The sequence below is a fragment of the Mangifera indica genome, chromosome 14 (genome assembly GCF_011075055.1).
Source record: "Mangifera indica cultivar Alphonso chromosome 14, CATAS_Mindica_2.1, whole genome shotgun sequence".
Lineage (NCBI taxonomy): Eukaryota > Viridiplantae > Streptophyta > Magnoliopsida > Sapindales > Anacardiaceae > Mangifera > Mangifera indica.
In genome coordinates this window covers 550,188-569,375 of record NC_058150.1, presented here as the reverse complement: position 1 = coordinate 569,375, position 19,188 = coordinate 550,188, and the positions used below count along the sequence as shown (strand labels likewise).

The 19,188-nt window shown below is 31.2% G+C and overlaps 2 protein-coding genes and 1 non-coding gene across 3 annotated transcripts; 2 read left to right on the top strand and 1 right to left on the bottom strand.

Moving 5' to 3' along the window:
* The first annotated feature begins 5,310 nt into the window (after positions 1 to 5,310).
* LOC123195959 (homeobox-leucine zipper protein HDG11) lies at positions 5,311 to 8,995 on the top strand. Its single transcript, XM_044609836.1, has 10 exons — positions 5,311 to 5,659; positions 5,791 to 5,908; positions 6,001 to 6,189; positions 6,286 to 6,753; positions 6,828 to 6,929; positions 7,021 to 7,221; positions 7,328 to 7,508; positions 7,581 to 7,849; positions 7,944 to 8,033; positions 8,133 to 8,995. Exons 1-10 carry the CDS (start codon positions 5,553 to 5,555, stop codon positions 8,523 to 8,525), a joined length of 2,118 nt encoding a protein of 705 aa, XP_044465771.1. The 5' UTR covers positions 5,311 to 5,552; the 3' UTR covers positions 8,526 to 8,995.
* A 6,247-nt stretch (positions 8,996 to 15,242) lies between these two features.
* On the top strand, positions 15,243 to 17,006 carry LOC123195739 (60S ribosomal protein L9-like). The gene is made up of 3 exons (XM_044609560.1): positions 15,243 to 15,711; positions 16,494 to 16,616; positions 16,707 to 17,006. Exons 1-3 carry the CDS (start codon positions 15,337 to 15,339, stop codon positions 16,791 to 16,793), a joined length of 585 nt encoding a protein of 194 aa, XP_044465495.1. The 5' UTR covers positions 15,243 to 15,336; the 3' UTR covers positions 16,794 to 17,006.
* A 1,891-nt stretch (positions 17,007 to 18,897) lies between these two features.
* On the bottom strand, positions 18,898 to 18,969 carry TRNAG-UCC. The gene has a single exon. It is a non-coding gene; the product is annotated as a tRNA-Gly (tRNA).
* Between the last annotated feature and the right edge of the window lie 219 nt (positions 18,970 to 19,188).

The following is a 19,188-nucleotide window of genomic DNA, read 5'->3' as shown; positions in this document are numbered from 1 at the left end:
CTTTACACCAACAAGTCTAACTAGAGATACAGCAGAGTCTGACAAGGAGTTGTTAAAATTGAATTTAAGGTAGCGAAAGAAGCTGAATACTAATACTAGTAATAATAATAATTAGTATTAAAATTATAATTAAAAATAAAAAATAAATTGGAGATATGGGTGAACTGAAACTGGGCCAGTTTATTAATTATTTAAGTATTGTAAATTTAAGGCACTCGGAAAACTTTACTTGCCAAAATTGGTTAGGTTAATTTTTGCTGTCCATTAACTTTCATCCAACAACTTGGTTTTATCATAAATATGTCTAAATATAAATACCATATTATAATTTATATAATAATATGATTTATACTTTATGATATAACTACTAGATATAGAGTTAGATTTAATCTGAATTGTTCAAGATCAAATTTAAATTTAGATTGAATGAGTCGAGTTCAAATCAAAAATTGAACTTATTTTCATATAACGATTTGAGTTTGAATATATTCGAGTATTTTTGTTTGAACTAGTTTAAATTAAATCTAAAATAAAATTCTTTACAAATAAGTTTGAGTTTCAGTTTGTCAATCACAAGTTAACTCTTTTAAATTTAAGTACAAGCTTAAATAAAGCTTTTTTCAAATTTATCTTGAATCAAATCTAATCTTGAATGTGGGAGTCATACTATTACATTTACATGTTGAACTTGTTAACATAAGAATGAACTGAGTTTGAGTCAATTCGGATATTTGTATTCAAGGCGGTTCGAATTGATTCTAATTAAATTATTTTCAAATCGAATTCGAACATTAAGTTGTCGATTTCATAGTAGCTCTTTTTAATTTGAGCACTATCTTGCTTAAATTTAATTTGAATCAAATTCAAACCTAAATATACGCTTGGTTGACTTTATTACATGTATTGAAATTGTGTCCATCCATTGTCACAATTTCGTCCATTGTCAAGTTCTATTAGTAGTTGTAAAGACAAAAATACCCTTGATTGACTTTATTACAAGTATTGAAATTGTGTCCTCATTTTAAACACTTCTTTAAAAATATACACATTAAAAAAATGAAAAAATTAAATATTAAAGGATTAAAGGAAGGAAAGGTAGGCAGATATGTTTGGTTGATTGAATGGAGTTGAAGTAATTGAAGTGATTTATTGAAAATAAATAAATAATTGAACCATTGAAAAGCAACACTTAAATATATTCAATGCTGAAAACCTCCCAATTTAATTAAGTGCTAGCTCACATTTTCTAGGGTTTCTAGGTTTTTTAGGATAAGGGGCATGCGCATGTATCACATCATCCACCTTTATTAGATCATATTAAAACTACATATAAGCTTATTAATTAGAGTTTCGAATATATATGCTAATGTGTAACACATATAATCTAATACGTATGATTTGATATGATACTAATAAAAAAATATACGTATCTTAAAATATATAGAAATTTTGTATGATATAATAAATGTATTAGACAATGTAATATGTATATTTTTGTATCAGTGCTATCGATATACTTTTTTTTAAAAGTGATGATTTGTCGAGGGTGTATGTGAGAATTTGAAAACTTCAAATGTGTTTTTGATATTTCTAAGATAATGACATAATAATTGAAATTTTTTATTATTTTTTAAAATATAAATCTTACGATACAATACACGATACAAAAAAGTTAGGTTTTTTATATTCAATACGATACTTGATTTGCCTACTATAGTAACACTTTTATTAACAATGATTGAATTGCACGAACAAGTAATATTCAATTTGATTATAACCCTAGTCCAAACATTGGGTATTGACGAGTAAAATAAACTAATTGTCATCGTATATTTAGATGATTTAAATGTTTACTTTATCTTTAATTCAAAAATAGTTAATTATATAATAACGTACTTATTCTTTATATTAATTAGTACCCCATAATTTATACATAAAGTATTATTGTTTTCAAAATTAATTAATGATAATTTTGAAAATTAATTTGTATTTAAGATTTCTCAATCTTAATGCTACTTTCCGTACCCTAGTATTTTAGTAATTTCAACATTTTATTTCCATAAATGGATAAAAACCCAATATTAATTAATTGTTTTAAATAGTTAGTATTTTTCTTTGAATGTCATTATTGACGTTTTAGTGGATTCAATTTCATGTTTTTACTATTGATGTATACAATTTGATAATTATTATCATTAAATTATTATTTTGAAAGCCATTAATGACCTTCTTCAACGATTTCTTTTCTATTAGTTTTGAATATATATATAAATTTTTTTTATTTATATAAAAAAATAATAATTACAGTAATATTATGTATATATATTTTGAATACATAAATAAATATATATTTATATGTATTAATACGTGATTAAGTATCATTTTATTCTTAATTCAAAATTATCTAATTATATAATAATACATATCAAATATATATTTATTTATGTACTCAAAATTGATATATATAATTTTATAAAATATTGATTTATATGAGATATTTTGCGCATCTACTGTTTGATTTATAAAAAAGATCTTCCTTATAATAATTTTTTTTTTTGAACCAATAATATTAAGAGATCAAAAAGTCAAAAGATGTCATTGTTAGACAATTTTGAGAAAAGGTTGAAGTGTTAATAAAAGAAATAGGAAAAAGGGATTGGAAAGTATAGAAAAATGGTGCAAAATCTCTTTCACTAGTCTAAAATAGCATTTTGCCTAGGAGAGATTGGTGAGAGTTGGTTGAAATTTGAGAGGAAATTTAATTGAGAAAAAGGGGTCCACTATTTTACAATTGATGTACCAAAAATATGAGTAAAAGAATGTGCCACATACAATTCAAATTTGAGGTGTTTATAGATTCATTCATTTAGGAAGATATTTATGTTGATTCAAGTTCAGTTATAATTTATAATATTTATTTAAGTTTAATATAAAAGTCTTTTGAACCGATACACTATATCATTAGAGAACTATTATCGAAGTAAACAACATCATAAGAAAAGTGAATAATATTAAAGAAAAGTGAATAATATCATTAACTAGACAAACAAAATAATTTCAAGTGGGTTTCTTGTCGCCCCAAATATTTGAAAAAAAAAAAAAGATAATCACATATAACATAAAAATACCAATAATTGTTAGAATTGGAGGAAAGAGAAAAACCATAGAAGTGTGCCCTTGAAAAATGTATAAACTTGGACTTTTAATTTGATTATGTGTGAGAGTAAACAACCACAATCGCAAATCGAGCCAAGGGTATTTTAATTATTTTACTTTGTCCTACCTAAATTAAGCCCTAACACATTATTCTTGATTTACATCTATATATTTTTTAATTTAATAAAAATTATGTGATCATAGCGATATTATTTGCTTGTTGATATCGATGGTAGGGTTAATGTTAAATAAAAATATAAAATATTAATATCTTATAATATGATTGGATAATTTTGAATTCAGAATAAAGCAATATTTAATCATATAATAACATATCAATATTTTACTCATATTTATACTTATAATTAATGTATGTAATATTATTTGATATTTTACATCCCTTTTACACTAGTTTTTAGGGTTTTATCTAAAAAAAATTTCAACCTTTCTCTATCGCTTGTTTTATAAGATTTGTTTCCATTACTTTCTTTGGAAAACAGGAAAATCATACTTATATTTTATATCAAAGCAAACTATAACAAACGTACAGATGTCCACTCTCGAGAATTTTTGGTGTATCAAACTATAGTGAACATATATGATTGTATTATGATGAATTTGAACCAAATCAATTCAAACTCAAATTCATACTTGACTCAAACAATCTTAAACTTAAATTAATACTTCAACTAAACAACTCAACTAAAGCTCGAGACATCGCACCAAAACTCATCTTCTTCCTTTCATATGATTCGTTTTCTATTTTCTAGTGTTATTATTTACCATTTAAGTTGTTGAAATTTGAATTTGAATTCAAAATTTTATATTTAAATCAAATTCAAGTTAACTCTTTTTTAGATTTAATTCGATTTGAATCTATTTTGATTGTATACTATAAAAACCCTGACATGATAGAGTGAATTAATAAATTAATAGCTCAAAATTGGGTAATATTTATAATTAATTTTTATTTATTTATATAATTGACTAGCAACAAAACCGTCTCAATTAAAGCCTTCTTTCTGTTGCCCACGCACCTGGCTGTGACTGGTCGAGCGTGTGCATCACTCGCCCACTCTACTGAGTAATAAATTTAGTTAGATGCAAGGTTAATTTTCAAAATTTTAAAGTTCCAAAAGTATTTTAAACTAACAAAGTAACCCAAAAAAGTACTAATCTTAAACTTTCGGGTGTTTGTATCCTTTCAAGTCATTGTTTAAACACATGATAAGACAACCAATTTTATCAGGGCAAATAGAAGAATTGGATTTAGCATTTGGATCAATTTGACCTTAAATTAATTGAATTATGTTGTTTGAGATTTTACTATTGGTTTGATTGGACAAAATTTTGTAATTGTTTTGATTCAAATAGATTAAATTGGAGGGTCACTAATTTTACATTTGTTAGGACTTGAATCGAGCCCACCTAATAAGGATACGTATTATATACAACTACACTAAGATTTGGTAGTCTAATTGCTAATCGAATCGGGTTTAACACAAATTATCCCTAACTAGGTCAGAGTTAATTTTAATTTATTAGAAAATTATTATTCAAATTTAAATTTAAATGTAATTAATAAGATTATAGTGACTTCTTGTAATCCAATAACAAATTAGTAAATCATTAATTCAATAACGTGAACGTAAACTTTTGAATATCAAATTGAACCACTTGAAAAGACTAATATGTGCCATTTTTTTAATTGAATTACAGATTCTCAACGGGGTTCTAATGACTTCAACAGAAACATAATTACCAATAAATAACCTTTTTTAATTTTTGAACTCATTTAAAGTGCAATTATTAGTTTGCAAAACATATGGATGTATTAGTGATCCTGGGGGTGTGAATGAAAGGTTGTAAAAACATTGAAAGTTAAAAGGCTCACCAGTTACGCAACTTCAACTGCAAACCAAAGAGAGAGAAAGAGAAAAGACTTGAAAGCCTTTGGAACCAAGATCGTTTACAATTCTTCAACGTACAGTTAATTACCTTGTGGAAGAAGTAGTGGCGTAATGTGAGCTTTTTGTGTTGTTGTGGCTTGGCTGGCTGGTGGAGGTCTTCTCTCTCTCTTTCTCTCTCTTTCGTTTTCTCTTTGTTTCGCACTAGTACTGACTTTATTATGGCATTAAAACAATTTTTGTATTTAATTTTCCATTCCCATTTCAAGGCTTAACTCCCTCATTTCGCTCTCCTAAATCATGCTACTTTCTTTCTTTTATTCTCCCTGTTCTCTCCTTTTGAAATGCTTCATCAACCTTCGATAACTCTCTCTCAGTTGTGTCTGTTATATACTTATATATGTACATGCTATTATGGGGATGTATGTATATATAGGTGTTGAAAGAGTGCAGTTTTGAGGGGTGGTGGGTGGTGCAAAGATTGCAAGTATGGAGTTTGGAAGTGGGTCTGGTGGAGACCATGATGGCTCAGACCCTCATAGAAGGAAAAAGCGTTATCATCGCCATACCGCTCATCAGATTCAGCGCCTTGAAGCGTATGAACATTGCATGCTTTTCATTGCATTGCACTTTTGTTGCTTTTTGATTCGTTTTTGGAACTGGGTTGTTTTTTTGGTGGTGTAGATGAATAAAGATTTTTTTTTTTTGGTGGTTTTTGTTAATGAAGAATGTTCAAGGATTGTCCACACCCGGATGAGAAACAAAGGTTACAATTGAGTAGGGAATTGGCTTTGGCTCCACGGCAGATCAAGTTTTGGTTTCAAAATAGGAGAACCCAGATGAAGGTAACTCAAGTTTGTGGTGTTTTGTTTTTTTAATTATTATTTCATGGAGAAAAAGTGTAATGGATGTTGAATTGTTTATGGTTTTTATTTAGTCACAACATGAAAGAGCAGATAATTGTGCTTTAAGAGCAGAAAATGATAAGATCCGATGTGAAAATATAGCCATCAGAGAAGCTCTTAAGAATGTGATTTGCCCTTCTTGTGGTGGTCCTCCTGTGGCTGAAGATTCTTATTTTGATGAACAAAAGTTGAGAACGGAGAATGCTCAATTGAAAGAAGAGGTCGTTAATTGTTATGTTATTAATTAGCTTGTTCTTTCGTTTCCTTTCTTATGGAGTTATTTTTTATGTTTGTTTTGTTGATTTTTTGCTTTGTAGCTTGATAGAGTTTCTAGTATTGCTGCAAAGTACATAGGGAGGCCAATTTCTCAACTACCACCAGTGCAGCCTATTAATATTTCTTCATTAGATTTAACAATGGGGAGTTTTGGAGGCCTAGGGCTTGGTGGTCCTTCTCTTGACCTTGATCTTCTTCCTGGAAGTTCTTCCACAATGCCAAGTTTGCCTTATCAACAGATAATTTTATCAGACATGGACAAGTCTCTAATGACAGATATTGCCTCAAATGCCATGGAAGAGTTGCTTCGCCTTTTGCAGCCAAATGAGCCCATGTGGATTAAGTCCTCAGTGGATGGTAGAGATGTTCTTGATCTTGATAACTATGAGAGAATGTTTCCAAGGCCTAATGGCCACTTGAAAAATCCCAATGTTCGAATTGAGTCTTCCAGAGATTCTGGGGTTGTGATTATGAATGCCTTAGCATTGGTTGACATGTTTATGGACAGTGTAAGTCATTTTGTTACTAATTAAGGCTGTGTGCTTTGTTTCAATGGGGGATGTTCACAAATTCTAATTTGCAGAACAAATGGGTGGAGTTGTTTCCTACAATTGTATCAATGTCAAAAACAATTGAAGTGATATCATCTGGAATGTTGGGTAGTCATAGCAGTTCTTTGCAATTGGTAAGCGCTAATTAGCAGAGACTTGATTGCTTTGTTTCGATTTTGTTATGTTTGTTGGAAGAATTTCTCACAGGAAATGTGTTTGTTGTAGGTGTATGAAGAATTGCAGGTGCTTTCACCACTTGTGCCAACCAGAGAGTTCTATATCCTCCGTTATTGTCAGCAAATTGAACAAGGCTTGTGGGCAGTAGTAAATGTTTCTTATGATTTCCCCCAATTCACTTCTCAGTGTCGCGCTCATAGATTCCCTTCTGGATGCTTAATTCAGGACATGCCTAATGGATATTCCAAGGTTGCCGAAGCCATCAGTGAATGCTTTGAGCTTTTGCTTTTAATTCCACATTGTTTCTTGTGAAGTTCTTGGCGTAATAAGTTTTTCATTTCTTATGTTAACATAGGTAACTTGGGTTGAACATGTTGAAATTGAAGACATAACACCTATTCATAGGCTTTATCGAGATCTTATTCACAGTGGATTGGCATTTGGAGCTGATCGCTGGCTTGCTACTCTTCAAAGAATGTGTGAGAGGATTGCTTGTCTATTGGTTTCAGGGACTTCAACTCGGGACCTTGGAGGAGGTAATGTGGCATTGCTGTTGTGTGACATTAATTTCTCAATCCAAGTGTTTAATAACTTCATATGTTTTACAGTTATTCCATCACCTGACGGAAAACAAAGCATGATGAAACTTGCTCAAAGAATGGTTAACAATTTCTGTACTAGTGTTAGCACATCAAATAGCCATCGTTGGACCACCCTTTCTAGGTTGAATGAAGTAGGTGTTCGAGTTACTCTGCATAAGAGCACCGATCCTGGCCAACCAAATGGTGTTGTTCTTAATGCAGCAACCAGCTTTTGGATTCCAATTTCCCCCCAAAATGTCTTCAATTTTTTCAAAGACGAAAGAACTCGGTCCCAGGTATATAATTCTTGTTCCAGTTGAGGTTAATTGGTTCGTTATTGTTATATTTACATACGCTTGCTAATGTTATTAGTTCTTTGTTTTCCTTTAGTGGGATGTTCTCTCCAACGGCAATGCAGTACAAGAAGTTGCTCATATTGCAAATGGGTCACATCCTGGAAACTGCATATCAGTTCTTCGAGTAGGGACAAGTGAAATAACTTTCTCTTCGTTTCTCTTAATTTTTTTTATGATCATTTCACTAAACTATTTTCTTTGCGGCTGGATTTTGTTGAAATAGGCCTTTAATACTAGCCAAAACAACATGTTGATACTCCAAGAGAGCTGCATAGACAATTCAGGAGCACTAGTAGTTTATTGTCCTGTTGAGTTACCCGCCATTAACATAGCAATGAGCGGCGAGGATCCATCCTACATTCCCCTACTGCCATCAGGGTTCACAATTTCACCGGATGGTCGTCTGGACCAAGGTGGAGATGGGGCCTCGACGAGTTCAAATGTCCATGGAAGTATCGGACGCTCGAGTGGTTCACTTATTACAGTTGCATTTCAGATTCTGGTAAGCAGCCTGCCATCTTCGAAACTGAATTTGGAGTCGGTGAACACGGTTAATAACCTTATCAGCACAACTGTCCAGCAAATTAAGGCTGCTTTGAATTGTCCTGGTTCCTGATGATGCTGCGTCTGCTATTGTTTCTCTGCAACACAACTATTTTGCTTTCTCTCCCATCCTTAAATATTTACATCAGAGAAATTCAGAGTGCCCCTTTGTGCTAGGTAATGGTATTCAATGTGGACAAAAGTATTAGAGTTAGTTGGGGCTTTGAATGCATTTCCATCAAGAGCCTGAAGCCTCCTTATTTACTGTCTGCTGCTACTAGTGCTGTTTTTTGCTGCCAAACTTCATTACGACTACACCAACTTTGAATTCTTTTTATTTTTTTAACCTTTTTACCAAGGACCTTTTTGTTTTTTGCAATGTAGGGTAGAAAAAGAGGAAGTCAAGAACGCACCATACATGAAAAACAAAATCGAAAACATGAATGTATGGTTCGGGTATTGACTTCCGTTCATCGACTTTTATTCTTGACATTGTCGTATCATTTAAATTTACATATTGTTGGATAAGAATTGTTCGAGAAATGGGTGGTTTTTTTTTTTCTGTTTTTTTAATCTCTATGTAGTTGTGATGGTAATATGACAATCGAAAATTGAAGAAGTTTGAAGGGTGTGAAAGGGAAGGAGAGGATGGAGGACTAAGACTTGCAGAAATGAGAGACGTTGAAGGTTAATGAACTTTGGGCTCCACCCCCTTTGGTTTCTCATACTAAAAGTGATTGAACTTGAGAGATGTATTCATTTTGCTTACACATTTTCTTTGATAACTTTTTCATTTGACCGATAAGACTTCAACCACCAGCTTGAAAGTTTAAAAAAAGCTTCGTCATAGATCCTTGTCAGAGAGTCATTGACTTTTCTCACCCTAGGTTTAGCCTAAAGCATATTTTATCCACAAAATAAATAAATCATACTTTTTCACCCAAAATCTAATGTTATTGCAAAAAAGTTATGAATAGTGTGAAAAAGTTAAATTAACATATTTCTTCTAATTATTTTATTTTTCAAAATTATCATATTCCCTTTTCACTTTCACTATATTCTGTTGTGACAGATTTAAATGAGTGACAATTTTGGTAATTAAGGTTTTCAAACTTGGATTACATAGATTGAATTGTAGATTTTTAAAATTGTAAAAATATCAAATTGTCATATGCTAATAACTAGGTTTGGATAAATCAAACTCCCATATTTAAAACGTTAAAATGAGTTAGTAAAAAGATAATTCTTTTTAATTTTTGTAAAATTTTTATATAATAAAATTACTGTTTTACCTTTATAACATTAATTTTTAAAGCCAAACCTTGGCGGGAAAATGTAAATCACTTTTTTTTTTCTTTTTAAAAATAATTTCAAATCATATATTTAACTTCTGCTTGTTGCCTACCAAATTTACAGCTCTTATTGTAAGAAATAGTCTATTGCATTAATTGACATCGTGCTACAATTTTAACGGGCGTGAGAGTCTAAAGTGAAAATTTTCAAAAATATGGTATCTTAAAGAACCATAATCCCATTTCTTATATTCATTTGTGAATCTAAGTTTAAAACTAGAGTCTTCAAATCTTTGGCAAAAAATTTTCAAAAAATAAAAAATGGGTTTTATTTATCTTTCACCTTTTGAAATGTTTAAAAATTTTAAAATAAAGATATGAGTTGATTTGATTTGAATCAAATCAAACTTGAACAAAGATCAATTTGAATACAAAATAACCAATTTGAAATTGAACTCGATTTGCTTAATTGGTTAACAATAACATTTAAGAAAAAAAGTTGTCAAAAAAAAAAAAGAACTATTAGACAAGCTTTGTGCAACAACACGGTGAGTAGAAATGGCAACAAGGTAGGGAGGGATCCCCAATGGGGAAAATTTTTCTCCCCTTCACCTTCTTGTCTATGCCGAAAATAATAAAATATTTATTAGAGTATTAAGACATATTTGTAATAATTCAAAACTTTTAAAGATTATTTAATATTTAAGAGTTTAGGGATATGTACAAGAGAAGATGAATTAAGAAAATGAAAATGTTAAAAATATATATTTATCTTTATCTTTATCTTTATCTATATCTCTATTTTTATAAGAAAATCAATTATTTATTCAAAGATGGGTAACCCAAAAGGCCCAATTTATAGGGTTGTATGGCCCCCCCCTTACTACAAGGCATTTATCTAGAGTCAGCTTGAATGTAGGTAGTCCACCCTTGGAGATTGTGTGTTTGAATACTAAAAAGAAAATAGGGTTAATTCATGTGGCCAAGTGCAATAAATTAAACATAATATATTGAGTCTAAGTAACCCCAGCTAGAATTTCTATTATTATTGGTCTACATCATCATAACATAACAGTTGAATTATTACCACACATTGAATTAGAACAAGGGTTTCATCAACTTGTCAGCCTTTACATTTAATGACAGGGCAACACTACATTGGAAGTATTGGCTCTTTTTTCAAGCAACTTGGGCCTTTATTACAGGAAGTAGATTGAAAGATTAAAGAGAAAGAGTTCAAGTGTGGCAAGCAAAGTGAAAGCTATTAAAGAATACTTGAATGAATTTGATTTATGTTTTTAGACTCGAATGAGATATTGACCCAATGAGAGGATTGGTGTGAGTTAATCAACAGTCACACCGATGTAATATATAAATAAATTAAAAAAAAAAAGTTTACCTGTTTCATTATTAAATATTGAATATGAAATAAATATAACAGAAAGTGAATTTGGTTTGATGGTCAAGTGTCTATCTTTGATTGCAAAATGTTTGTTTTTTTATGGTTGGAGCTCTTGAACTCCCTCATTTTTTATGGGTTTGATCGTCAAGTTTCTCGAATGGGGCTTGCCTTTGAGTTTGGATCGGACCAACTCCAATCTTGCTTTTATTCTATTAAATTTTATATCATCTACAAATTTTAGGTTTTTTCTATCTAGATTGAATTTGAAAACCCATTTGAACATGTGGGAAGTTGGAGTTATTGCAATGATTTTATGATAGTTATTGAGATCATATGGCTTTATTGTTTCGAGCAATTTTAAGTATTGTCTTAGTTTGCCAGAAACCTCTCATTGATGAGATCAATTAAGATAGTAGTTGCTGAACCATGGGTAAATTAATTAGACTTTATTGGAAATGCTTCACCTTATCAGTTTTAAAAAATTATCAATCACACCGCACAAAGAAATACCTATATGAAACTATCTCACTATCTTATGTTGTTGATATAATATCAAAGTGTCCAATGAAATATTTTTATGAAGGATTAAGCAAGTTTGGGTAACCTGTTGAAAATAGAAAATTAAAATCGAAACTTTTTATCCTTAGTTCTAAATAGGAACTGAGGTGGTCAATTTCAAATAGGGTTCAAAATGGGGAGTCGATAAATGTTGTTCAATTTTGGGATATCACTACATTAAAACAATATTGTTTTGATTAGGAAGAACTAGAAGAATTAGAAGTATTAGAAGTCAAATCTAGTAAAGACCCCACACCTTAATTTTAGTTTTAGGCTGGTTCTAGTTCTTTTGACAAAAGAGTTAGTACCAAATTTGGACCATGTTGATTCCATAATATATAGAATTGAAACCTATCTAATTTTTTATGTTCTAGACAGGAACCAGAATCAATAATTAAGTACATAACAATTCCTGTTTCAGTAGGATAATATACTCAATCCTAGTTTTATGTATTGTTTCCATGTATGAATTTTTTGAAGGGTTAAATTTATCATATTTAGGCTTGATTCAAGGCGAGTCAAACCAAACTCAAATAAAGATTAGTTTAATCTTTGTTCGAATATATAAAATTCAATTTGAGATTAAACTGGTGATGAAGTTGTCAAAGAAGTCATCGAAAAACATTGGAGAAGAAGATGAAGAAAGGTACGCGACAATGATGAAAAAAAAAGAAGAAAAATTGCTAAATAAGAAGATGAATTAGTTAGTGATTTTCTTATGAGTCCTTAGTTTTAAACCAATTTGATTCGAACTCAAGTTGAGACTACCTTAACTCAAATTCAACTTGTTTTTGAGTTGAACACCTTGTTGGATCTGCTTGGATCTAGCCTTCCTCTTACCATTTCTTCAAATGGTCATTGAGTCTTGGGATGCTTGTTATAGTTTTTGAGATTAGTGGGAGTTCATTAACATGAGCCAAAACGGAATGGTTTTCTATGTCATTTGGTCTTGAAACATTTATTAGAGGGCCATTAAAGCATGCACCTGTGTATGCATACATGTATGGCTTGAAGTATTTGGAATCCCTCTATTCCTTTCTTGCCATTGGGGTCATCTTTAAAGGGGCTCATCAATTAAAATGCTAAAAATAAAATATAATGTTAAAAGGCTTCGAAATTAATGAGCCTCACGTGGAGAAATTTAAAACCCATTTTGGCCAATCTATAATGCATAGTTCTTTTTGCTCAATTGGATGTGCTTAGTTGTGAATTGGAATTTTAATTGACACATAGGGTTGATTTCACTCGACCCTCAACAATAGACTTGACAATAGGTGAGAAATCCGCAAAAAATACCTATCGAGATATGATTTAGGAGACTATAGGTTATGTCTTGAGTCTTAGTTTTTTGACAGACTATATCGAATTAGACATATTCGATTTGTTATCAAATTTATCTTACAATTTAAAATAAAAGTAATATTATATGTATTAATGATTGATGTGTTATTATGTAATTTGGTAATCTAATTATTTATTTTATCTTTAATTTAAAATCACTTAATCACACGTTATTATCCAATATTTATTATATTTCTTTTACTCAGTTGGATGTGTTTTGTTGTCAAATGGAATTTAATTGATAACTACATTAGCTGTTGTTTATATGGTTAACTTATTAATAAGTTTTAGCATGGGGTTGATTTAGAAAAAGAGTAATACTAAATAACTTACAAATAGGTACTTGCGATTGATGTCTTATCATGTAATTGGGTAATTTAGTTTATATTTACTTAATCATATAATGACATAATAATTTAAATACACCCGTTTTAGACTAGATGTATAATTAATTGTAAGACATATAAAATCTACTTTGAAATTATATACAAGAAAGAAAAAGAATCACACGAAAGAATGGAAATTCAGCATTTTACATCTGTATTTAAAGGCCAATTTTTGTAGTTCTTCAGGATTTAAAGCCTAGACCATACATGGGTTAATAGATTATTCATTTTTTTAAATTGGGTCCAGCCCATGAACCATGATCCAGATCCAGTATTATTTAGGCCAGACGACTATTTTCCACCCAAAGTATGCTATTTTTTTAAGTTTTCTTCTGTTAACTTTGAAAATCTCATTTATCCACCAATAGAAGGTTAAAAGTAATAGTGTCAAGGCTAAAATCACCATTTTGTCTGTACTATTAAAAATAAACTTAAATTTGATTTTATTTTTCTCTCTAAAATCATAAAAACTAACAATTTTCCCCCAACCCAAATTTTCAAAAACAGTATTTTCCCCCTAGGGTTTTCAATTTTCTAACGACGTTTCTTCCTCTCCGACGACCTCCAGATGACATCTCTTCCTCTCTGACGCGGCCTCCTTCCGACGGTTCTCTTTTCAAAAATGGTATCATCGTCAACAACAATGTCGAGGAGAACCGTCGAAAGGAGGCCACACCAGAGAGGAAGAGATGTCTTCTAGAGGTCATCGAAAAGGAAAGGACATCGTTGGAAAATTGAATTTGAAAATTGAAAATCCTAGGGGGAAAATATTGTTTTTGAAAACTTGGGTTAGGGAAAAATTGTCAATTTTTAGGGTTTATAGGGAAAAATGATATAATTAACAAACTCAGTTAATGTTAACCATATATGGGTGAGTAAATAGAATTTTTAAAATTAACTGGGAAAAACTTAAAAAAACATCATAATTTGGTTTTTTCAATAGGCCTATTATTTATCTCAATCTATTTGGGCCTATTATCATATGAAACAAGGCCAAGCAAAAGCCCATGACCCGGCCCTGTATTCCTAATTAATAGGAACATACATTATAGTAAATCACATATTCCACCCAATGTTTTGTTAAAACACTTCCGCCCCTTGATGGAATCAATTGAACTTTCCAACTCATAATCTAACTTAGTTGACAAAAACAACAGTATGAGAATGAAACAGTAAATTCGTACTTTAGAAATTTTGAAAAAAAATAAACTCTTTTTTCATATCTCACTTTAACATTTTAATTGATATTTTTACTTTTTTTTTTGTAAATTTGAAAACATGTAATTTAGTCTTTATAATTTTTTGAAAACCCTAATTGTTATGATGTCAACACTGTCATGTGCACTCCACCATCTTGAACTCCAATCTCTAGTATCAATCAAAAAGCTTACAAGGTTAAAATCTTGAAGATTTTGTGATAATATTGTACGTCGATTTTTTAATGATAATTTTATTGATATTTTTGACTTGTTAACCAACCACGATAAGTTATTGTCTTTGAAGGAGTAAAATAAGTTATTAAATATTTGTGAAGATGTGAGGAAGATGTCAAAGATAAGTGAAAGAAAAGAGTGAAGGTGAACAGCAATGGGAAAAAGAGGGTGTAACTAGTAATTTTAATATCAAATGTTTTTTTTTTTTAATTTGGGAGAGTTATGGTAATTTTTGAAAGTGCAGTGATAAGATATAATCGGACGATTACACGTGTAAAGCCATTTTTTATTTTGGGTAAAAAATCTAATTTATGCCATTGAGGGGTAAAACATTTTAAGCCAAACCTTGGGTGGTGGATAAATTTACTCTGTATATAAAAAATAAAATCACACGTTAGGGTTTTCATTTCTCAGTCTCTGAACCACCCCCGTGGCCAAGCCGGTCGCGCTTCGCAGCCGCAGCTAGAAGAAGATGAAGACGATTCTTTCTTCAGAGACGATGGACATTCCCGACGGCGTGAAGATCAAAGTCAACGCCAAAATCATCGAAGTGGAAGGTCCCCGAGGCAAGCTTAGCCGCAACTTCAAGCACCTCAACCTTGACTTCCACCTCATGACCGACGAGGAGACCGGCAAGCGAAAGCTCAAGATCGACGCCTGGTTTGGCTCCCGCAAGACCAGTGCCGCCATTCGTACCGCTCTCAGCCACGTGGAGAATCTCATTACCGGTGTTACCAAAGGTTACCGGTACAAGATGAGATTCGTTTACGCTCACTTTCCTATTAACGCTTCGATCACGAACGGAAACAAGTCGATTGAGATCCGTAACTTTCTTGGAGAGAAGAAGGTACCTTTTTCAAGTTCTTAATCTCGTTTATTTATCTATTTTTGAAATAGAGTGAACTTTCATTGTGGTATGGTAATATCAGCAAACCCCTAAAGTTTACACCTTCATAGTATTACATTTATCTGCGCTAAAAGGCATCTAAAATTCACACATACCCAACGCCAAACTCTGAATAGGGTTTAATTGTAATTATTTGAGCTGAGCTGTGTCGGCAATTTATATCTTGAGCTTGAGCCCGCAACTCACTAGATTGTTGAGCTCGAGTCTTGCATAAACTCAATCAATACTCTGCGCGATCTGGTTCGATTGCAGCAGTAGGGATGAGAGTGCATATCATTTGCTGTTTGTTTTTTAGAGTAAAATAGTAGTAATTATACTGCAGCTAGTGCTTACTAAAGAAGTTGGAATTAGAAAACTGTTTTGTTATTACTTTATGTTGATATTTATGCCCCTTTTTATACTTTTCAGTGTGTTGAGAATTTAGTAGACTGTAATCTTCGTCTGGTGCATTGAAACATATATTTTTTTAGACTAATTACTGTAATTACTGTGTTCTACTCATGCCATGAACAAATTTGATTATGAAGTCAATAAATGGTTTTTCATGTTTAAGAGATAATCTTATGACAAATGTATGTGTTTAGGTGAAATGGGTAGTGATCAAATTCAACTGTCTTTGAGTCTGCCTTGATGCACTGTTGTCTGCATTCTGCAGTTATGCTGTCTAAAAGCTTTTAGGGTTTCTTTTGAGTGATGTGGGTTATCTTTTGTTGTCACGACAGGTTCGGAAAGTGGATATGCTTGAGGGTGTAAGAATTGAGCGATCCGAAAAGGTTAAGGATGAGCTCATATTGGATGGCAACGACATTGAACTCGTTTCTCGGTCATGTGCTTTGATTAATCAGGTTATCTCCTTCATTATCCTTGTCTTTCATGTTTTATGCAGGTTTATAATAGTATAGTTGTTTTCTGATTGTTAATATTTATTTGAACAGAAATGCCATGTCAAGAACAAGGATATTAGGAAATTCCTTGATGGTATCTATGTCAGTGAGAAGGGCACAATTCTTGGAGAAGAATGATTAGTCAATTTATTTCATAGTAATATTGTGGGAGTTTTTGGTTCCTTTGGAAAATATAGTTTATTTTTTCTGGAAATTTTTTGTATTAGAGAATTTCAAATTTGCTAGTCTTTTAATGGTTTTGCTTCAATATGTTATGCATATTATTAAAAACTTGCTAGACTGTTCTGTTGATCCTTATTGAAAACACTTTTCAATGGTTGGATAGTTGAATTTTGAGGTTTCAATTCTTTAAAGGTAGATTTTGTTTACTTATTTATTTGCATCTTTTGTTGGTCAGTGTTTGGATAACCTTAAAATTTTATTTATGATCATGGAATGCCTGAAATTTTTGGTTGGATTCCTTATTTTTAGGGTTTTGGTCTTGAGAGGGTTTTTAAACTTAAGTTTTTGCTGTAGGGGTTTTGGACATTTTGTGGGGGTGTGAAACTTGGGCTTTTTATTTATTAAGGGAAGATGCTTAAGAAGCATGTCTAGATTGACAAAAAATAAACACAATAGCATAAATTTACACATTTTAAGTGGTATCCAAATTTATTTTTATCATTAAGGTTATAGGCCTTTTCTAGTTCGATTGGTTAGAACGATGATCAGATCAGGAAAATATCATATACCACAAATGAAACTTGTGGTTTGACTGAGTTGCCCATGCTTAGCAAATGTTTGGACACTAGTTAGGCATTTTGACATCATGTTGATGTCATGATGATGTCAATGTGGCTTTGTGCCACAATAAAATCAGTGTCCACCTAGACTTGATTGGGCATCGATTCTTGATTGAATTCCAATTAGATATTTTGATCTGATTTTCATAGCCATGATTTGAATATGGAGTTGAGTGTGTATAATACTTTTTTAACTCAAAAAATAGCCATGTTGAATCATCTTGTGTAGATATATAGATTGAACTATAGATTCGTGTACAATTAGCTTTTATTGCTTTCTATGCATTGTGACGAAAGTTGTCTTTTGTAAATGTGTAGTTGTAATGAACCTGGTTTTCTCTCTAATGGGTTTACTAGGCATTCAAAAGATCCTCAATGGGGCATATTCATTTTTCATTGATTTGGTTAGAGGAGAAATAAATCATCCTCTTTTTAAATTTATTCAAGAAATTCTGCGTCCCATGAGGGCATCTTTTATGACGTTCAATTGTTGGAAAATGTGTAGCGTATTAAAATTGAGTAATGAAACATGTGCGTAAGGATGGTTCTGAGCTAGCTTTGTGTTTGGTTCAAAAGAGTCTCAATTTCATTGAATCTTTTTAAAGTTGTTTAGAGATTTTATTTTCTTCAACAACTTTTCATTGACATTTGTTGTGAGTTGTCTAAAGATTTTATCTTTTTTGACAACTTTTTATTGACAATGATAACATATTAGGGTTAGATTCGAATCGAGTCTATTCGAGCTCGAGTTCAAAACGAGTTAGGTTTGAGCGAGTTTGAGTTCGAGCCAATATTTTTGAGCTTGAGTTTACTTGTCAAAGTCTGTAAATTAAAAATTTTGATACAAAATAACGTCGTTTTGATTAATATGTAATAAAATAATATCATTTTAATAATGAATTAATTAAAAACTGGAATTCGAAACGAATCGAATCGAATTCGAGCTAAGTTCAAGCTCAATGAGTTAGAGTTCTATTATTATTAAGTTAAGTCAAGTTTGAGTTTGATTCGATTTGAATCTAGTTTTATGATATATCTATCTTTTCTAATAATTATTTTTATTCTTTATTTTCGAAAAATCATTATCCTTCCTTTTCAATGGCTTGTGCGATAACTCTTCACCCAATTCGAGTTGAAGGTAGATTAGTTAAATTCAAGTTAAGTTTGAGTTGTTAACTTTTGTTAGAGTTCAGTTTTGATTCAAAAATAACATTAAATTTTGTTACTTTATGAAGTATTATCTGTATAATCTTATTGAAGAGAGGTTATATGTGACACACGTATAAATGGAAATGAAGCTTGAGATGATGGAATAGGTATAGATTGTCCATTTGAAGTCAAGCAAGAGTTGCCTGCAAGAAATTTAGAATGGCATACAAAACTAAAGGTTAAAAGCTCCATCATTAAGAAACAAACGAAAAGGAAAATGGTGAAAATCTTGCGTTTGCCGGGAGTCGAACCCGGGTCTATTGCTTGGAAGGCAATTATCCTAACCGTTGGACTACAAACGCCGTTGAGGGTTTTCGCCCAAAGATAAGTCTTTATTTCTATTTGAGGAAGAACAAAAATTTTCCATTATGAAGGATATGTAATCTATGAAATTATATATAATTTTGGTATTTAGTAATCAACTGAGTAGCATGTAATATGATGTTTTTAAATTAAAAATAAATTAATAATCAATTATACAATAATATATTTAGATTTGGTTCGGATTAAATATAGCCGTG